At 39.9% G+C, this 17,660-nt stretch overlaps 2 protein-coding genes across 2 annotated transcripts; both read left to right on the top strand.

The window, feature by feature from the left end:
* Positions 1 to 11,495: 11,495 nt before the first annotated feature.
* LOC122597004 lies at positions 11,496 to 12,272 on the top strand. Its single transcript, XM_043769644.1, has one exon. The coding sequence runs from the start codon at positions 11,496 to 11,498 to the stop codon at positions 12,270 to 12,272; it is 777 nt and encodes a 258-aa protein (XP_043625579.1).
* Positions 12,273 to 15,054: 2,782 nt separating this feature from the next.
* On the top strand, positions 15,055 to 16,197 carry LOC122597005. Its single transcript, XM_043769645.1, has one exon. The coding sequence runs from the start codon at positions 15,055 to 15,057 to the stop codon at positions 16,195 to 16,197; it is 1,143 nt and encodes a 380-aa protein (XP_043625580.1).
* Positions 16,198 to 17,660: the final 1,463 nt, after the last annotated feature.

Here is a 17,660-nt window from a genome sequence, read left to right on the forward strand (position 1 = left end):
AATCAACGCGTGCATTCTGCGAGCCCAACCATGAGACCTCCATATCCATCCGACGCTGATAGTCTGCAAAAGCTCGAGCACTAGACTGCTGACCCTCATATATCTCCTGCAACTGAGTGGTCAAAGGTGTCAAATCAATCTCAGTGCGACCACGTCTCCTCGGTGCCTGTTGAGGAGCGTCCTCCATCTCAACATCCTCATCCTCTTGCTCAGCTTCTGATGGTGGTGATCCAATAACTCCTTCATCATCCTCCAACCTCTCGGGCACACTCCCCTGCTTCTTCCTCACAATCTTTGCCCTGATCAACTCTTTACTAGTGAAATCTACCTGATACACGGGAGGAGAGAGATATGTTTGACAATCCTGTGAATCAAAGATCCCCATCCTCTTGTAGATCCTAGTGATGAAATGACCCAAAACAAGCTCTGAGTCGGTATGATTACACATACGCTCAAGTAAAACCATCGGCGGTAGGGCAAACTTCCTAGAAGAACCTTCAGTAAACAATTTCATCAACCACAAATCCAACTGATAGGCCTTATCCCAATGGGTAGACCTCTGAATGAAAGATGTCACTAAAATCCGATGAAACAACCACAACTTTACACTCTTAATTTTGTTTACACTGACATAACCCCCGGTAGGCCAATCCTCTCCACCCGAAATCCTAGTCCAGTATTGAGGGATGGACTCAGCATCTCCCAAATCCGTCTTCAAATAATAACCTTGCCTCAAAAGGCTCCTCCAAGGTTACTCAATTCTTGCATCGTATACATACCCACATAAGCCCCAAATTCAGCTATGGAAGCTTTTCGTTGGACTCCCCCACACATGAACACTACAATTCGCTCTTCGAAAATATCCCTCACCTTATGTAATTCCTTGGTCAATCTTAAGGTCAAGTAAAATTCCAAACAAAGCTCCCTATAGACAGGTTCTCTATTCAAAAACACATTATCCCAGATTCCTCAGTTCACCACCCGATTACCTACTCGCATTCCCATTGAAAACCATTGACGAAAATCTGCTTGAAGCCCAAAGTATTGAGCTTGGAATTGAGTAAAGATCTTTGGTGGGCAAACTTTATGTCTCCGGAGCTTGTACAACTTGTTCAAGGCATTGTTCTTATGAGGTTGAGCCATATTATCAAACTGCAAGTAAGCGTGCCTTTCATTCAAATCATCGATAAAAACAAGTGGTGGTTCCACAACTTGACGCCTAAGGCGCTTAGGGGCGGTCCCACTTCCTTGACCTACTTCAGTTTGACGTCTCTCCTCAGCGGTCTGCAAACACAACCAAGTAAACAAATAAACATAAGAGAAATGCAATGCAAGACCGTGTATCAACTAAATCGAAAAACTAAAATTCCGAACAGTCATTTCAACCCTCACTGCGGTGCAGTGGGGTGTAATTCATGTAAAGGTTGAAAGTCAACCACTGCGGTGCAGTGGCATACGCACACCCACCACTGCTGCGCAATGGTTAGGTATTTCTGGACAAGTTCAATACTCAAACGATACAAAACCAAAACTTTCGGGGTAATTAACTAGCTATCCAACATCAACAAGCATTCAATCAACTCATAATCAACCATGAATCCTCCCCCCACACTTGTTTATCAAAAAGCCCCAAAGTTTTTCAAAACCCTAATTTAATTGAAATTCAAATCTAGAGGAACAAGTGTTTTTAACGAGGGATTAACCACCCCATTGGCTTTACTATCATCAAATTAACAAAGCCCCACTAATTAATTCTACAATTACAAACCTAAAACTAAATAGAATCAAAAATGAAAGAAAAGAAAAAGAAGAAAAGAACAAGAAATCGTACCTCTCTTGCCATGATAGAATAGAATATATGATAATCTAAGAACTTGAGAAGTAAATTAGCAGGATTGCGGGTGGATTAAAGAGATTTTTGGAAGTGGGAAAGGGTTTTGGTTGTTACCCGTTCGTTTTTTTTTTATTGTGAGAGAAAAAGAGGGTTTTAAAATTTGTGGTAAATAAATCCTTATCTCCTTTCCTTACTTATTACCCAGCCCACTTTGACCAGTCAAACATGCCCAATCAGTGGGTCTGTTTCGCACCTCCAAACCTGAGAATTTGGGTTGCGGCGCAATCAGTCGTGAACACCCCTCACTGCGACGCAGTGAGGGTTTTGGCAGAAATCCATTTACAAGATTGTTAACTGCGGCGCAGTGGCTTGGTAAACTTGCCCACTGCGTCGCAGCCAAATTTCACTATTCCGAAACCAACTTTTTTACTTAGAAAAATTGTTCTTACTTACTTACCTTGATCAGCTTCACCTCAAATTTTGCACCTGCACTTTTCTTGACAAAACAAAGTTAAATCTAACTAACGAAATGAAAATGAAACAAAGTTAAACACTGGTTGCCTCCCGAGAAGCGCTTAATTTATTTACGAGTCTTGAGCTCGACTCGATCACCTTTTAAGTTTCCGAATCAAAAATGGGAACTTCCTCAATTGTTCCCTCTTCCTGCTCTTCCTCCACATAAAGCTTCAAACGATGACCATTAACAATAAAAGACCCATTTCCATCCCTTTTAAACAATTCGACATAACCGGACGGATAAACATGCTTAATCACAAAAGGACCTATCCATCTAGAAGTTAATTTCGGTTGTTTGATTTTAAACTTTGACAAGAATAACAAAACTTTTGCACCAACCTTAAATTCCTTCCTACGGATCCTTTTATCATGGTAAATCTTGGTCTTTTCTTTGTAAAGCCGGGAATTCTCATAAGCTCCCAATCTAAGCTCATCGAGCTCATGAAGTTGCAACAGTCTAAGCTCACCGGCCTCTATCATGTCTAGGTTCAAATTTCTCAAAGCCCAATATGCCTTATGCTCTAATTCAATCGGTAAATGACAATTCTTACCGTAGAGCAACTTATATGGTGTCGTGCCAATAGGCGTCTTAAAAGCGGTCCTAAATGCCCACAAGGCGTCATCTAACTTTTTTGACCAAACCTTTAGGTTATCCCCGACCGTTTTTTCCAAAATTCTTTTCAAAGCCCTGTTGGTGTTTTCTACTTGACCACTGGTCTGTGGGTGATAAGAAGTTGAAAAGTAATGATGAACACCATACCTCTTAAGAACCTTATCTAGTTGATGATTAGCAAAATGTGTTCCACGATCACTAATTAAGGCTCTAGGGGAAGCAAACCTACTAAACAACTTTTTTAAGAATTCAATGACTACCCTCGCGTCGTTTGTAGGCAAAGCCTTGGCTTCGGCCCACTTAGACACGTAGTCAACAGCAACTAGGATGTACTGAGACTTGTTGGACGGTGGGAATGGTCCCATGAAATCTATGCCCCAAATATCGAAAACCTCACATACCTGAATCCCTTGCTGTGGCATTTCATCCCGTTTTGTGATGCTTCCTTGGCGTTGGCAAATGTCACAGGTTTCAACCAACGTTTGGGCCTCTTTGAAGATTGTCGGCCAATAGAAACCTGCATCAAAAACCTTTCTACCTGTAACTAAAGGACCATAGTGACCTCCGGTTGGCCCGTAATGGCAAGCATCCAAAATCTCTCGAGTTTCAGCTCCCGCAACACATCTTCTGACCATACCATCTGCACAAATTCAAAACAGATATGGATTATCCCAGAAATAATGCTTAGCATCCGATATGAGCTTCTTCTTCCGTTGACCCGAGAAATCATTTGGTATTTCACCTGCAACCAAATAATTAGCAATGTCGGCAAACCAATGACCTTCATCAGAATTAGAAATGACATTCAAATATTCATCAGGGAAGTGATCCTTAATCTCCCCATCCTGAAGCTCCTCCCGGTTTGGGTCCTCCAATCGGCTCAAGTGATTAGCTGCTAAGTTCTCGGCACTTTTCTTATCCTTGATTTCGATATCAAATTCTTGCAACAATAGAATCCATCGAATAAGTCTAGGCTTTGCATCTTGGTTAGAAAACAAATACTTCAAAGCAAAGTGGTCAGTGAAAACAACAGTTTTACTTAGTACTAGATATGACCGAAACTTATCAAATGCAAAGACTACTGCAAGTAACTCCTTCTCTGTAATAGTGTAATTTTGCTCAGCGGGATTCAAGGTTTTACTAGCATAGTAAATTGGCTTGAAATGCTTATCATCCCTTTGCCCAAGCACGGCTCCTACAACATAGTCACTTGCATTGCACATCAACTCAAAAGGCAGATTCCAATCCGGTCCAACCATAATGAGGGAGTTGGTCAACTTCTCCTTCAACACCTGAAAAGCACTTAAACAAGATTCATCAAAAACAAAAGGGACATCCTTCTCCAACAAGTGGGTCATTGAACGAGTAATCTTAGAGAAATCCTTAATGAATCTCCGGTAGAAACCGGCATGGCCAAGGAAACTACGTACCCCTTTCACATTGGAAGGCAGGGGTAACTTGGCTATAACATCAATCTTGGCCCTATCAACTTTTATTCCAGCCCTAGACACCTTATGACCTAGAACAATTCCCTCGGTCACCATGAAGTGACACTTCTCCCAATTCAAAACTAGACGAGCCTTTTCACACCTAGTCAACATCTTATCTAGGTTATGCAAACAAGACCTAAAAGAATCCCTGAAAACCGAGAAATCATCCATGAAAACCTCCATTGAGGTTTCAAGCATGTCCTGGAAAATAGCTATCATGCACCTTTGGAAGGTGCCCGGGGCATTACACAAGCCAAAAGGCATTCGCCGGTAAGCAAATGTACCAAATGGACATGTAAAAGTGGTCTTTTCTTGGTCTTTCGGGTCGATGAGTATTTGGAAATACCCGGAGAACCCATCCAAGAAACAAAAATATTCATTTCCGGCAAGTCTTTCCAACATTTGATCAATAAATGGGAGGGGAAAATGATCCTTACGGGTGGCATCATTCAACTTACGGTAATCTATGCAAACCCGCCAACCCGTGACAGTCCTAGTGGCCAAAAGTTCATTATTTTCATTTTCAATGACCGTCATGCCTCCCTTTTTGGGAACACAGTCGACGGGACTTACCCAAGAACTATCAGCTATCGGAAAAATGATCCCTGCATCTAACAGTTTAATCAGTTCTTTCTTAACCACCTCCTTCATATTCGGATTAAGCCTCCTTTGTCTCTGGACAACGGGCTTAGCATCATAAACAAAATCTATCTGATGCATGCAAAAATCAGGACTAATACCTGGAATGTCGGTGGTTTTCCAAACAAAAGCCCGCTTATGAGCTTTGAGCACAGCCAAAAGAAGATTTTTCTCGTCACTCGAAAGTGCGGACGAGATAACGACGGGCAAAGAGGATTTACCTGCCAAGTAAGCATACTCCAAGTGGGCAGGCAATGGCTTGAGCTCCAGATCAGTAGGGGGTACATCAACCGAATTTGGCACCCTTGAGCTTCCATCAGCAACCACCTTTTCAAAGCTCTCATTTTCTGGAGGTGTCTTATCCATATCAAGCGCCATCACCTCTGCAAACAAATCTTCATCACCAATATCTCCAGCTCCTAAGCAACCGAGCTCCTCATCAACTTCCGTTTCCATGAATTCCTGAAATTCTTGATCCAAAGCATCATCAATTACGTCAATCCTGAAACAAGATTCATCAGTCGAGTAAGAATGCTTAATAGATCGTTCAACATTAAACACTATTCTATCTATACCCACACGTAACGAAATTTCCTTATCTTTCACCCGGATGATAGCATCCGTGGTGTTAAGGAATGGTCTACCTAAAATCAAGGGTACCTTAGTGTCTTCTTCCATTTCTAGGATCACAAAATCAACAAGAAAAACTATATGACCTACTTGGACAGTCATGTTCTCAGCAATCCCAATGGGGTACTGAAACAAGTGGTCAGCTAGTCTTATACTCATACGAGTAGGTCTCAAGATACCGGAAGCCAACTTACTCCAAACCGAGTAAGGCATCAAATTAATACTTGCACCTAAATCTGCTAATGCCTTACAAGTCAAAGTACGAATGGAACAAGTTATAAGAAAACTCCCTGGATCCTCAAGCTTAGATGGAATCTGTTGATTCTGCAAGATAGCAGAACACTCAGCATTGAGATACGTCGCCTTTACCTCATCCATCTTTCCTTTGTCTGTAACAAGCTCCTTGATGAATTTCGCATAGTTTGGCATTCCCTGTATCAAATCAACTAAAGGCACATTAATATGAACATTTTTAATCATGTTAACAAATTTATCATATTGTTCCTTCAATTTGGCCTTCCTGAACCGCTGTGGAAATGGAACCTTAGGCTTATATGGCTTAGCCTCGGGTGTCACCGCTGGTTCCGGTGGGGTAACCGGAGTCTTCACAGTTGGTTGATCTTCCATCACAATCTCCTCATCAACATCTTCAGCTTCTTCATTTCCTGTATCCTGCACATCTGAAACAATAACATTAGGATTAGGAGGAGGGGCATAGGATCTACCTGTACGAGTAGTAATGGCCTTCGCCTGCTCCTGACGAACAGGCGGTGGAGTGTACTTCTGACCACTGTTGGATCCCTGATTCTGCTTTTGATTCTACTGAGTGTTACTAGGCAAAGCACCCTGGGGCCTAGTTAGAGCAGCCATCCTGCTTTCAAGATCTTTAAAGTTAATATCCTGATTTTTGGCATTCATCTCCACCTTGCCATTAATCCTGTCTAGCCTCTCACTCAACTCCCTAGTATCCCCCCTTATATTCTGGATACTTGTGTTTGTCTCAATCTGATTACTCATCATCTGCTTCATCATCTCTCTCAGCTCGGCATTAGGATCGGTTATAGAAGAGGAAGAACTCGATCCTTGGCTTTGCTTAGTCTCCTGCTGCTGTGGCTGACTTTGATAATTGCTCTTTTGCCACCTGTTACCAGAAAAACAAGAAGTATTAGCAGGAAAAGAAGAGTTATAAGAATTGTTACCTGATGACCGATTCTGAAAACCGGTGTTTCTCTGAAAACCTCCTTGCTGATTCTGAACGAAATTAACATCTTCGGGTCCCCGGTTGGGACACTTTTCTGAATAGTGTGTGTCTCCACAATGATCACATCCATCAGCTAGTACCTTCACATCTCGCTCTAGATATCCAAACCTTGATTCTTGATTAGCAAATCCTTTATCCATCCTTGCCGATAAAGCTTGAATCTCATCAATGACACTAGAACTGTTGCTTCCATCGGCCCTTGCAACCTTACTTTGCTTGAATCGGCTCTCATTCTTCACAAACCTCTTATCATCCATGGCCGCATTATCCTTCACCATTCGCTCCAAGATGTCAAAACCTTCATTTGGAGTAATCTTGCTAAAACTCCCACCAAAAGCATATCCCATCTCTCTTTTAAAAGCCTTGGTCAATCCATCAAAGAACAATTCAACATACTTCTCCTTGGTCAATTCATGACCCGGACAATTCCTCAACATTTCTTTAAACCGAATCCATGCATCTACCACATCTTCCCCATCTTCTTGCATGAAAGACCTAATCAAGTTTTCCAATTGCCTTTGAGTTCTAACCGAGTAAAACTCACCAATAAAAGCTTCCTTGAGTTGATCCCAAGTTGTAATCGAATTCTCGGGAAGATCATTAAACCAATCTTCGGCTTCCCCGGTAAGAGTGATAGGAAAGGTTTCAAGTTTCACGACATTCATTTGGTTTTGGCCATATTGGTAAAGCCTTGCCAACTTCTCAAACCTCTCCAAGTGCTTATATGGATCCCATTTCTTCTTTCCATCAAACTTTTGCTCTTCAATGCTCTTTAGAAGATTTGGTTTCAGATTAAAGCTTTGATCAACCGCCGGTGTTCTAATAGCGGAACCACAAGCCGAAGGAATATTGCGGGCTCGGTCCCCATATTTGATGTCATTCGGGTCTCTTTGTGGATTGTCACCCATCTCTTCTTTTACAAGTGCAAGCTCAAAGAATTCCTCTAGATAAAAGCCTTCTTCGTCCGAATCCGGTGGTGCTGTGAAGTTGATCCTACGTCTAGGTGGAGTTTTTAGTGGACTAAAAAGAGGTCTCCCCGAAGAACGCAAAATCATCAACTATTAAAGTATCCTGCAAAACATAACTAACACCACACGTCAAATGCACCTGTGATAATTCAATAAACAAGTCTAAACTAATAAAGCAATTAACTTCCTCACGCGTGAGGAAGGATCAAACCACTAAATAAACAACTAAATTGGCACACAATCCCCGGCAGCGGCGCCAAAAACTTGATGTGCAAAATCGAGCTTTAAATTTATCAACTAAAACTACCCAAAAACTTACTACTACGCACTCACGGGCAGTGGACCCGATCGTTTGTAATATAGTTAAGAGGTAAGTCTGAGTTCGTTCTCAAGGACTGTGAAATGATTAGTTGCTTGTAAAATGGTTTGGAAAACGGGTGTTGCCTCAAAATTCCTTTTGACAATTAAATAAATTGGTTTTGCAAAATGTTTGCATAAATTTAAAAGAACAGTTTAGAAAGAATAATTAAAAGTCATCCACCTTGACTTCCCTTGACTTCAAATGTGATTGCATTTGATGAAGAACAAATTCTCTAGAGTTTAAAAGGTAATCGTGACAAGATTAAGCTACTCACGTGGTACCACCAACCGTGAACAAATTATTGAATCACCTGACTACTAGTCGAATTACCCAAACCGGTACCACCGAAACCAAGACAACTCTTCTAACAATCAGTTTTATTGATTATCAAATTCTCAATTGAACCTATGTGACAATAACGTGGTACCACCAACCGATATCAATCACGTTGACAAAATTAATCTTTTCGTAAAATGATATTCACTATCATACCATGAACTAGTGATAATTACTTATAGACAAGTAACCGTTTTAAAATCACATACACATTCAACTGGTACCACCAACAAAGAATCATATGCAACCAATATTGAAATTAATTAATGAAAAGAATTAAAATCATCAAGATCATAGAACAACGATAATTAAATAAACCCTTTTGAATTAAAAATGTTGCAATCACATTATCCGTCTAGTTTCATCAAGGTGGATGATTAAACAGTTAGCCACTCATGATCAATTCACAATAATGAATAAAATAGAAGAGAAACATGATGTACCAATTGTTTGAAGAAAATAAAATGCAAGACAATAAGTAGAGATACGATCTAGATGGGTGCCCGTAATATCTTCGATGAGTCCGCCTAAGTGTTTCACTTGATTGGAGAAGGAAGAATCCTGATAGAGCAGCTCCTAGAAAGATTTTGAATACCAGAAATTCGACCTAGGGTTTTCTATTTATACCCCTCCAAAATCTGATGTTTAAGTCGGCCATTGACTTTTGTTGACCGACCTCCCACTGCGGCGCAGTGGGTTCGTGATGCTCCCCACTGCGGCGCAGTCCAAATTCACTGTCAGAACTCCCCGTACAATATAGACGACTGCGGCGCAGTGACCCTATTGCACTTCCCACTGCGGCGCAGTCATAGCACTTTCACTTGGTCGCTGGTTTCCGAACAACTGCGGCGCAGTGATACGAGGAACCAGCCACTGCATCGCAACCCAAATTCTTTGATCAAAAACCTTTCTTGACCTGATGACCACTGCGGCGCAGTGGACATGTATAATCCTCCACTGCGTCGCAGCCAAATAACACTGGTCAAAAACTTCCTCGAGCATGGATGACTACTGCGGCGCAGTGGCTTGGTAACATTGCCCAAATATGCAACATCATGGATCACTTCTAGGCCAATAAGTCTTCCAAATATGCAACAAATGAACGCGTAACCTGTTTAGAGCCTGAAACCACTAACAAACACCATAAATGCGCCAAATGCATACAAAAACGACTTAAAACATATAAATATATGGCCAATAATGATGTGGGTAATGGGTATAAATTAATCACATCAGGTCATAACATGCTTTAATCTACAAAACCCATTTTGAAAATGAAGGTACAACTTGTTCTTGAAGGCCACGACTTGTTCATGTTATATTTGATCTTGGAATCATTAAAAGTGTTATTAGATAATGTTATTGGGTGTATTTGTACTAGTGCTATCTCCAAATAAGTCCTGAAAATCAACCTAGACCTTCATTGTGTGCTCGTGCCAGTTTTGAGGCTAGAACGACCTTGCACTAGGACGATCTTGATCACCAAGATCGTCCTAGGGCAGCCCTCTTGTACTCTTGTGCTTGCTCGTTTGATCTCGTGTTGTGAGTGTGTTGTTGTTTTGGTGTGTGGTTGGGAACCATACACCCTGGGTAGCCATTCCATTGGAAAGGTTTCGCTCAATCAATTGTTCTTGAACTAGAAATGATCGTGTACACTTGTTCTTGCTCTTGAAATATGAGACGACCTGCTCAAAGTCGTCCCATCTTCCCTGAAGTTAAAACGATCCTGACCTAGTGAAACTCTCAAACGGTCTTGGTTCTTATGCACTCCAAAACGATCTTGTTTCCAATGAAACCCTAGGACGATCTTGTCACTAAAGGAACCCTAGGACGATCTCGACACTGATGAAACCCTAGAACGATCTTGCTCCTATAACTTGACATACTTGAACTTAATTCGACTAGACCTTGTACTTAACCACTAGACCGGTTCCTTGCTTCATTACTTTACGATAATATACACTAAAGGCTGTACCAACATGTCAAGACTAGCCCAAACTCGAATCCTAGCTAAGATCATTACTCAATCATTGGCCAAGTACATTAAAGTCATGATTCATCTTAATCATTAAAGTGCAAGTTCTATGAACAATCAAACTAAGTTCTTAAGGCTAAAGATCATTATTAAAGATATGTTCAACTCATTAACATTCTAGTTACATGTGTGTGAGTTCAAAGACGTGCAGATCGAGTCCGGTCCAAGTGCCTAAGTTCATTCAAACTTATTTTGAGTCAAAACGTTCAAGGATCATCAAGGGCCAAATCATCAGTTCATCAAGGACATTTCAATGATTAATTAATCACCTGAACTAATATGTGTGCTTATTTATGAACAACGACTTGTACTTAGGCTTTCATCAAGACGTGCTTGGATTTTGATAGATATAAGTTATCTATCTCTGTGCTTGTTCTCTGTGCTTATACCAGATCACTGTGAGTTCACTAATCCCCCTTTTGTACATTTTGTTTAAGTTCTTTTATCGGGGACTGAAAAGCATGAAAACTATTTTGTACTTATATATCTATTCTTGAACTATTTTACGTACTATTTTATGATCTATGAGATACCTATGATATAATGACTTCTCATGCGTGGAGTATTCTCATGAAACGGGAGTCATTATGGGTCTCTTGGATTTATGATAATAAGTTGAAGGGAGGTAGTTTTTGGGTATTCCTGTTCCGAATAACTGCTCTTGGGGGTGGAGGAAATTACTACAATTAAGGCCTTCTATTCGGAGTCATATTTGGTCTAAGGTTGGTAATGGTGTAAACACCTCTGCTTGGTTTGATCGATTGGCTGATATATGTCCTATCCGTAATCTGGTGTCACCTAGGTATATTCGTATGGCTGGTTTCTCGCTCAATGCTTCAATTGCTGATATTATTTCGAATGGGGTGTGGTTGTGGCCGGATGCTTGGTATGATCTCTTCCCCGTTTTAATTAATATACCTGTTTTACAGCTTGAACCGAATAAGCAGGATACTTTGGTATGGAAAGGTGTAGATCATAGTGAGTGTACCTACTCTTCTTCTATTGCTTGGGACTTAATTCACAGTAAAGAGCAGCTTGTTCCGTGGTATAAACTCATTTGGAATGCCCAGTGTATTCCCCGACACGCATTTAATATGTGGCTTATTATGAGAAATAAGCTTCTAACGCAGGATGTCATTTTATCATGGGTACCGCCTCGAAGAAAGACTATGGATATGATGTGTTGTTCACTATGTACTGCTGATTTTGACTCACATTCCCATCTGTTTTTCGAGTGCTCGTTTTCCACTCAGGTTTGGTTTCTGGTTCGTGATTTGGCTGACTTGCATACCGTCCCCCCGGTTTGGCAACAGGTCATCGATGTTCTTCTGCAGCATGCCTCCTCAGAGTTGCTGATCAATGTTATTCGGAGGCTTCTTGTGGCAGCAGTGGCTTACTTTATTTGGCAGGAAAGGAACAATAGAATGTTTCGAAATCAGAGTCATCCACCTGATGTACTGTGCAAGGAAATTCTACATATGGCCCGGTCGAAGCTAATGGGATTGATATTTAAGAAGACAGATCGTGTTTCTTCTCTTCTTGATCGATGGGAGGTGCATGGTGAAAGCTTATTCAAGAGGTTTACTTAATTTTCTTTTATGTCGAGTTGTTTTGTCTATCTAGTTTTAGATAGACTAGTTATTGTGGTTTATTTGGATGTTTTTCTTTGTTACATATATGGGGTGTGTCCTATATATGAACTAGTGTGATATTCTGTCACACTACTTGTACTTCATTGAATTTGGGTTGTTATAAAAGTTACCGGGGGTAAATTGCCCCTTATACCCAAAAACAAAAAAAATAAAAATGATATGATTCTTAAATATTTAAAAAGGGTATTTAAGTCTTGAATGGACAAGATCCTTAAATACATGTATACTACTGTACTTGTTCTTTACTATGTCCTAGTTCTTACTTGTTCTTGTTCAATTCGTATTCACTGCTATCAATTCATATCCCACAGTTCAGGGATTGAACCGTAGATAATTATGGACAGCGCTGTTTAGGGTAGGCCCACCCTCAATCTTCGTAGTTCTGGAGGATGCATATTATCTGTTCTTGTTCTGACCTAGATCTTACTTGACTTACTTGATTATTATGAGCATATCGTCACATTTCAGTTCAGTTCTGGCCAATCGGGTTAGCAGTGACAATACATCTATAGTTCGTTAATTGTTCTTGTACTGTTCTTACTATTGCAAAGTACTTTTGTTAAATGTACAGATCTTATGACCTTGTTCTTACTCTACATATTCTTTATATGTATACTAAATAGTACTTTATGTGAATCTCACCAACTACTTTCGTGGTTGACCTTTTGAACTTACATGTTTTTCAGGCTAGACTAGTAGATCTCTTAGCATAGGAGTCTTCCTTTTTACGCTCATCTCATTTGGCGACTGTTCGAGCATTCAAGACCAGGAGTTGTGAAGGCTTTCCTTTGTTTATTCAGTTCAAGACTTCTGTACTTTAAGACAATTGTTCTTTCTTTTGAATATTAGCTATTCTGAGTATACCCCATGTTCTATAATAATTATTATACTTCTTCTTCTCTTCTTAATGTTATTGGCAGTGTTGGAACTTGTACTGTGTGCAATTGTGCTTATCTGTACATCCCGTATATTCCGCTTTAGCGGGGTGTGACAGTTGGTATCAAGAGCCATGGTTATAGTGAACACCGAGCTTTTTCCTAAGGAAAACTCGAGCTATAACTTGAATCCACTCTGAGGTGACCCTTTACATGACCGGTTTGAGTAGTAAGTACTCTTGCCCTAATTAGATGTAACCTGATCAACTACATCTAATTACAGATAGAGTACCTAGGACTCAAAGTGTGTCATTAAAGGCGTCATCCTTTACTTAGAGCTCTACTAAGAACTTTGCGCAATCTTGTTCTTCGGTCATATCAGTTCTAGTTCACTCGTTCTCTTAAGACATACGTTCTGGTGCTTCGATTATAGGCCTTATGTAACACCCCGAGTTTTGAGGTAATTTAATAGTAATAAAATATTAGTACTATTATCATTTTTATATAAATGTAACTTATTTAAATGTCGTATAAAGACTCTATATGTGGTATGTGTTAAATAAACCTAGAAGTTGAGAACAATTGTCGAGACTCGGGTTGTGAATAAGGATACTTAAAATAGCCGAGACTAGAGGAATTAGGGATATAAATACCTGGGTGTTTATGTGATAAACACAAACAAATTTGACCCATCAGCTAGGTTAAGTCGACTATACAAGATTTAAGTATCGTTCTTGACAAGTTGTTTCTGTGGGTCGGGTCATACATGTATGTATTCATCTGAATAGAAGTATATAAAGAGATATATTTGAATCAATTACTATATATATAAAAAAATAAAAAAAAAACGGGCATAACAAGTGGTATCAGAGCTGTGGTTTAAGGGATTAGATAATCCACGATAGGATTATCTAGACTTAAACCCGTAGATTATGCATGATTAGCTTTAATATATATGTTGTGAAGTTGTTGAATTGAAACTGATTTATTTCCCCGTTAAGTTATTTGCTCATGATGATTTGTTGAGATGTTTTTAAGCTGTTGATTGATATATATAAAATTAAGGGTAATAACATTTGAACTTTATTATGTTAAGTAGCGTTAAAAACAAAGTATGGACTTGGTATAATATGATAACGCGCGGTTATATTACACGAAGACATATGGAAGGTTTAACACTATTGAACATGGTAGGAGACAAATGTGAGTTACTTTTAGTGTAAAAGTAGGATGTAATAAAAATTATATGTGTACATATTGATTTGTAGATTAATCCGAGCTGTTATTTTTCAGTAATGGATGCACCTAAATCTTCCCAGAAAGGTGCTAATGATACTGAAAAGAACAATAAAAAACCCTCGAATCATTCTCCTCGTCATGAGGAGGATATTTATGATGATCTCGATCCTTCTGGTAGGAGTGCTCTTAACGAAGAAATTGGCTTAGCACTGGAAAGTTTCGTACCTACCTTACTATCTCGGGTATCCAATACCATAAACTCGAAACTAGATGAGTTTGTGCAACGATATCCTATTCTTCAGACTTCCGATAAAGGTCCAGAGCGCCAAACTGCTGAGACAACGAAGGAAAAGGAACGTGTTGATATTAAGTCTTTTACATACTGCAATCCCCCAGAATTTAAAGGGGAAATGGATCCTATGATTAGTATGCGGTGGATTGATAAAATTGAAGAGATGTTTATGTTATGTGAATGTCCTGAGCGGCTAAAGGTACTCTTTGCAGCCCATAAAATGAAGGATCGTGCTCAAGAATGGTGGGAGCTTCAAACTAAAACTCATGGTTTTTAGACGGCTGCTGGGTTTCCTTGGAGTATGTTTAGGGAAATGTTTTTAGAAAAGTTCTCTCCGAGTGCTGAAGTGGAGAAGCTAAAAGAAGAATTTCTCACCATTGATCAGGGTGAGATGTCTATTTCTGAGTATACGGGTTTGTTCAACGATAAATCCCGTTTCTGTCCCGAGTTTACGTTGAATCCAAAACTACTTTGTAATCATTACCATCGTCACATGAAGCCGGAAATTAGTGAGTTTATTGATACTACTATTTATGATGATATGCCTAAAATGATGAATAGGGCATTAGCTCGAGAACGGGAATTGCATAGGAAAGCTTCTGATGTAGCAGGGAAACGACGAATTGAGGAGATGTCATCTTCTTCTTATCAAGCACCAATTAAAAAGGTAAGATTTGAGGGAAAGTCACAGCAGCAGCCGTCGCCTCAGCAGAGTAGACAACAGTTTAAACAACAAAGTCAGCAAGTGCGGCAGTTTCGACAACCCCAACAGCGCCCACAGACATATCAACAACCTAGGGTGGATTGTCCTGTTTGTAATCAGTGTGGTAGGCGTCATTTGGGCGAGTGTAAGTTTGGGAAGTCCTGTTATCGTTGTGCCAGTACCGAGCATTTGGGAAAAGATTGTCCTATCCCGTATCGATTATGCTTTTATTGTTTTGGGGATGATCACTTGAAAGCAGATTGTCCAAAAATGAAAGAAGATAATAGGAAAGCTGAACAGAAAAAGAGAGAAACTGGGAAGAATGTTCATGTCGGAGGTTCTAGGCCTAGGGCTCGAGCTTTTCAAATAACTACAGAGGATACAAAGGAGTCTCATGACGTGGTGACAGGTACCTTTATTGTTAATTCTATGCCTGCACACGTGCTTTTTGACTCCGGAGCTTTCAAATCTTTTGTATCATCTTCTTTTTGTGAAAAGTTTAAGCTTCCCTTGTGCAAACTTGATTTCCCTTTAGAAGTAGTAGTAGCTGCTCATAAATCTGTAGTTGTAAATGATGTATACAAAGACTGCAGTATAGAGATAAATGATGAGCTGTTTAAAACTAATCTAATTCCCATGGAAACGGGAGAATTTCATGTTGTCATAGGCATGGATTGGTTGGGAGATCATGGGGAACTATCAAATGTCATAAAAAGATTGTTCAGCTGCGCGGACCAAGCGGGAAGAAGATAATTATTTATGGCAAACGATTAAGGCAACCAATTTCTATTTGTTCATTTGCTCATGCTAAACGATCCCTGTATCACGGATGTCAGGCATTTCTGGCACATGTGATTGATTCCTCTAAACTTGTTCGGGAATTGAAACACATTCATATTGTTTTGAATTCCCCGATGTCTTCCCTAATGAACTACCGGGTGTTTCACCCGATAGGCAGGTAGAGTTTCGAATAGATTTAATTCTGGGAGTTGCCCCAATCGCGAAAACTCCATGCCGGTTGGCTCCAACCGAAATGCAGGAAATGATGAAACAGTTGCAGGATCTATTAGAGAAAGGGTTTATACGGCCTAGTTGTTCACCTTGGGGAGCTCCAGTTTTGTTTGTCAAAAGGAAAGATGGTACCATGAGGATGTGTATTGATTATCGTGAGTTTTTTTTCCCGGTAAAAGGCTGTCACCCCTGATGAATTTTATAACAATAATCAAAGAAGTACAAGTAATATGACAGAGTGTCATATTAGTTCATACATATGACATGCCATATGTATGTGAATATCCAAACTAGAAAGCCTAGACAAAAACAATTTGACAAGGAAACAATGCGTCCTAGGAGATGCTAACAATGTAATGCAATAAGAAAAGTAACGAACTACATCAGCAATCATCTAGAAGAAGCCCCACGGGCAGGTTCCATGCATCAAGCAATTGTTGAACTGATGGAGTATTCTTGAATCTCATCGATATAAGTTTCAATCGAACCGTGTTCTTGATTGATTCAGCTAAATCATTCTCCGACCTTTTCTTGCTTGAGAACAGCCTATAATACCTTTCCTGCCATATAAAATAAGACGAAGCAGCAACAAGTAGCTTTATGATCACTAATTGTGCAGATTTCTGGTTCTTTTGATCGATTATCCAATCTACAATATCACCCCAAGAATGTGACATATGGTGCATACCAGCAATGTTCTTCATAGAAGACCATACCTTATGTGAGTACTCACATTCGAAGAAAAGGTGTGAGTGAGAGTCCATCCCTTGTTGACAAAGAGAGCAGCACATCAGGCGCATGTTGGTTTCACTTCCGACGTCCCAAGGCTTCATTCTATCTTGTGTTTTGAGTTTTCTCCTCATGACGAGCCATAGATGAAAAGCATGTCGAGGAATACACTGAGGGTACCAAACCAAGTTTACCCAAGGAATTACAGCTCCTCTATATCGAATAGTATCCCATACTGATGTAGACGAGTATGTTGAATCTATGTTGTTGTGATCTTGCCAAAGTAAGGTGTCTTCTTGATTCTGCAATAGTTCAGGTACAGGTAAATTAATAAGAACTGGAAAGAGATCATACCACACATCAGGGAACTTCCATTCACCATCCATAATCAAATCTGAAACCGAAGCTTGCATTGAAAAACCGACATTATATATAGCTCTTGGTGTAATATACAGATTTAACGGACCAAGTGTACA

Source organism: Erigeron canadensis, chromosome 4 (assembly GCF_010389155.1).
Source record: "Erigeron canadensis isolate Cc75 chromosome 4, C_canadensis_v1, whole genome shotgun sequence".
Taxonomy (NCBI): domain Eukaryota; kingdom Viridiplantae; phylum Streptophyta; class Magnoliopsida; order Asterales; family Asteraceae; genus Erigeron; species Erigeron canadensis.

Excerpts from the sequence above, each read along its gene's own strand:
- LOC122597004 (XM_043769644.1), top strand. The coding sequence starts at position 11,496 with ATGGCTGGTTTCTCGCTCAATGCTTCAATTGCTGATATTATTTCGAAT.
- LOC122597005 (XM_043769645.1), top strand. The coding sequence starts at position 15,055 with ATGTTTTTAGAAAAGTTCTCTCCGAGTGCTGAAGTGGAGAAGCTAAAA.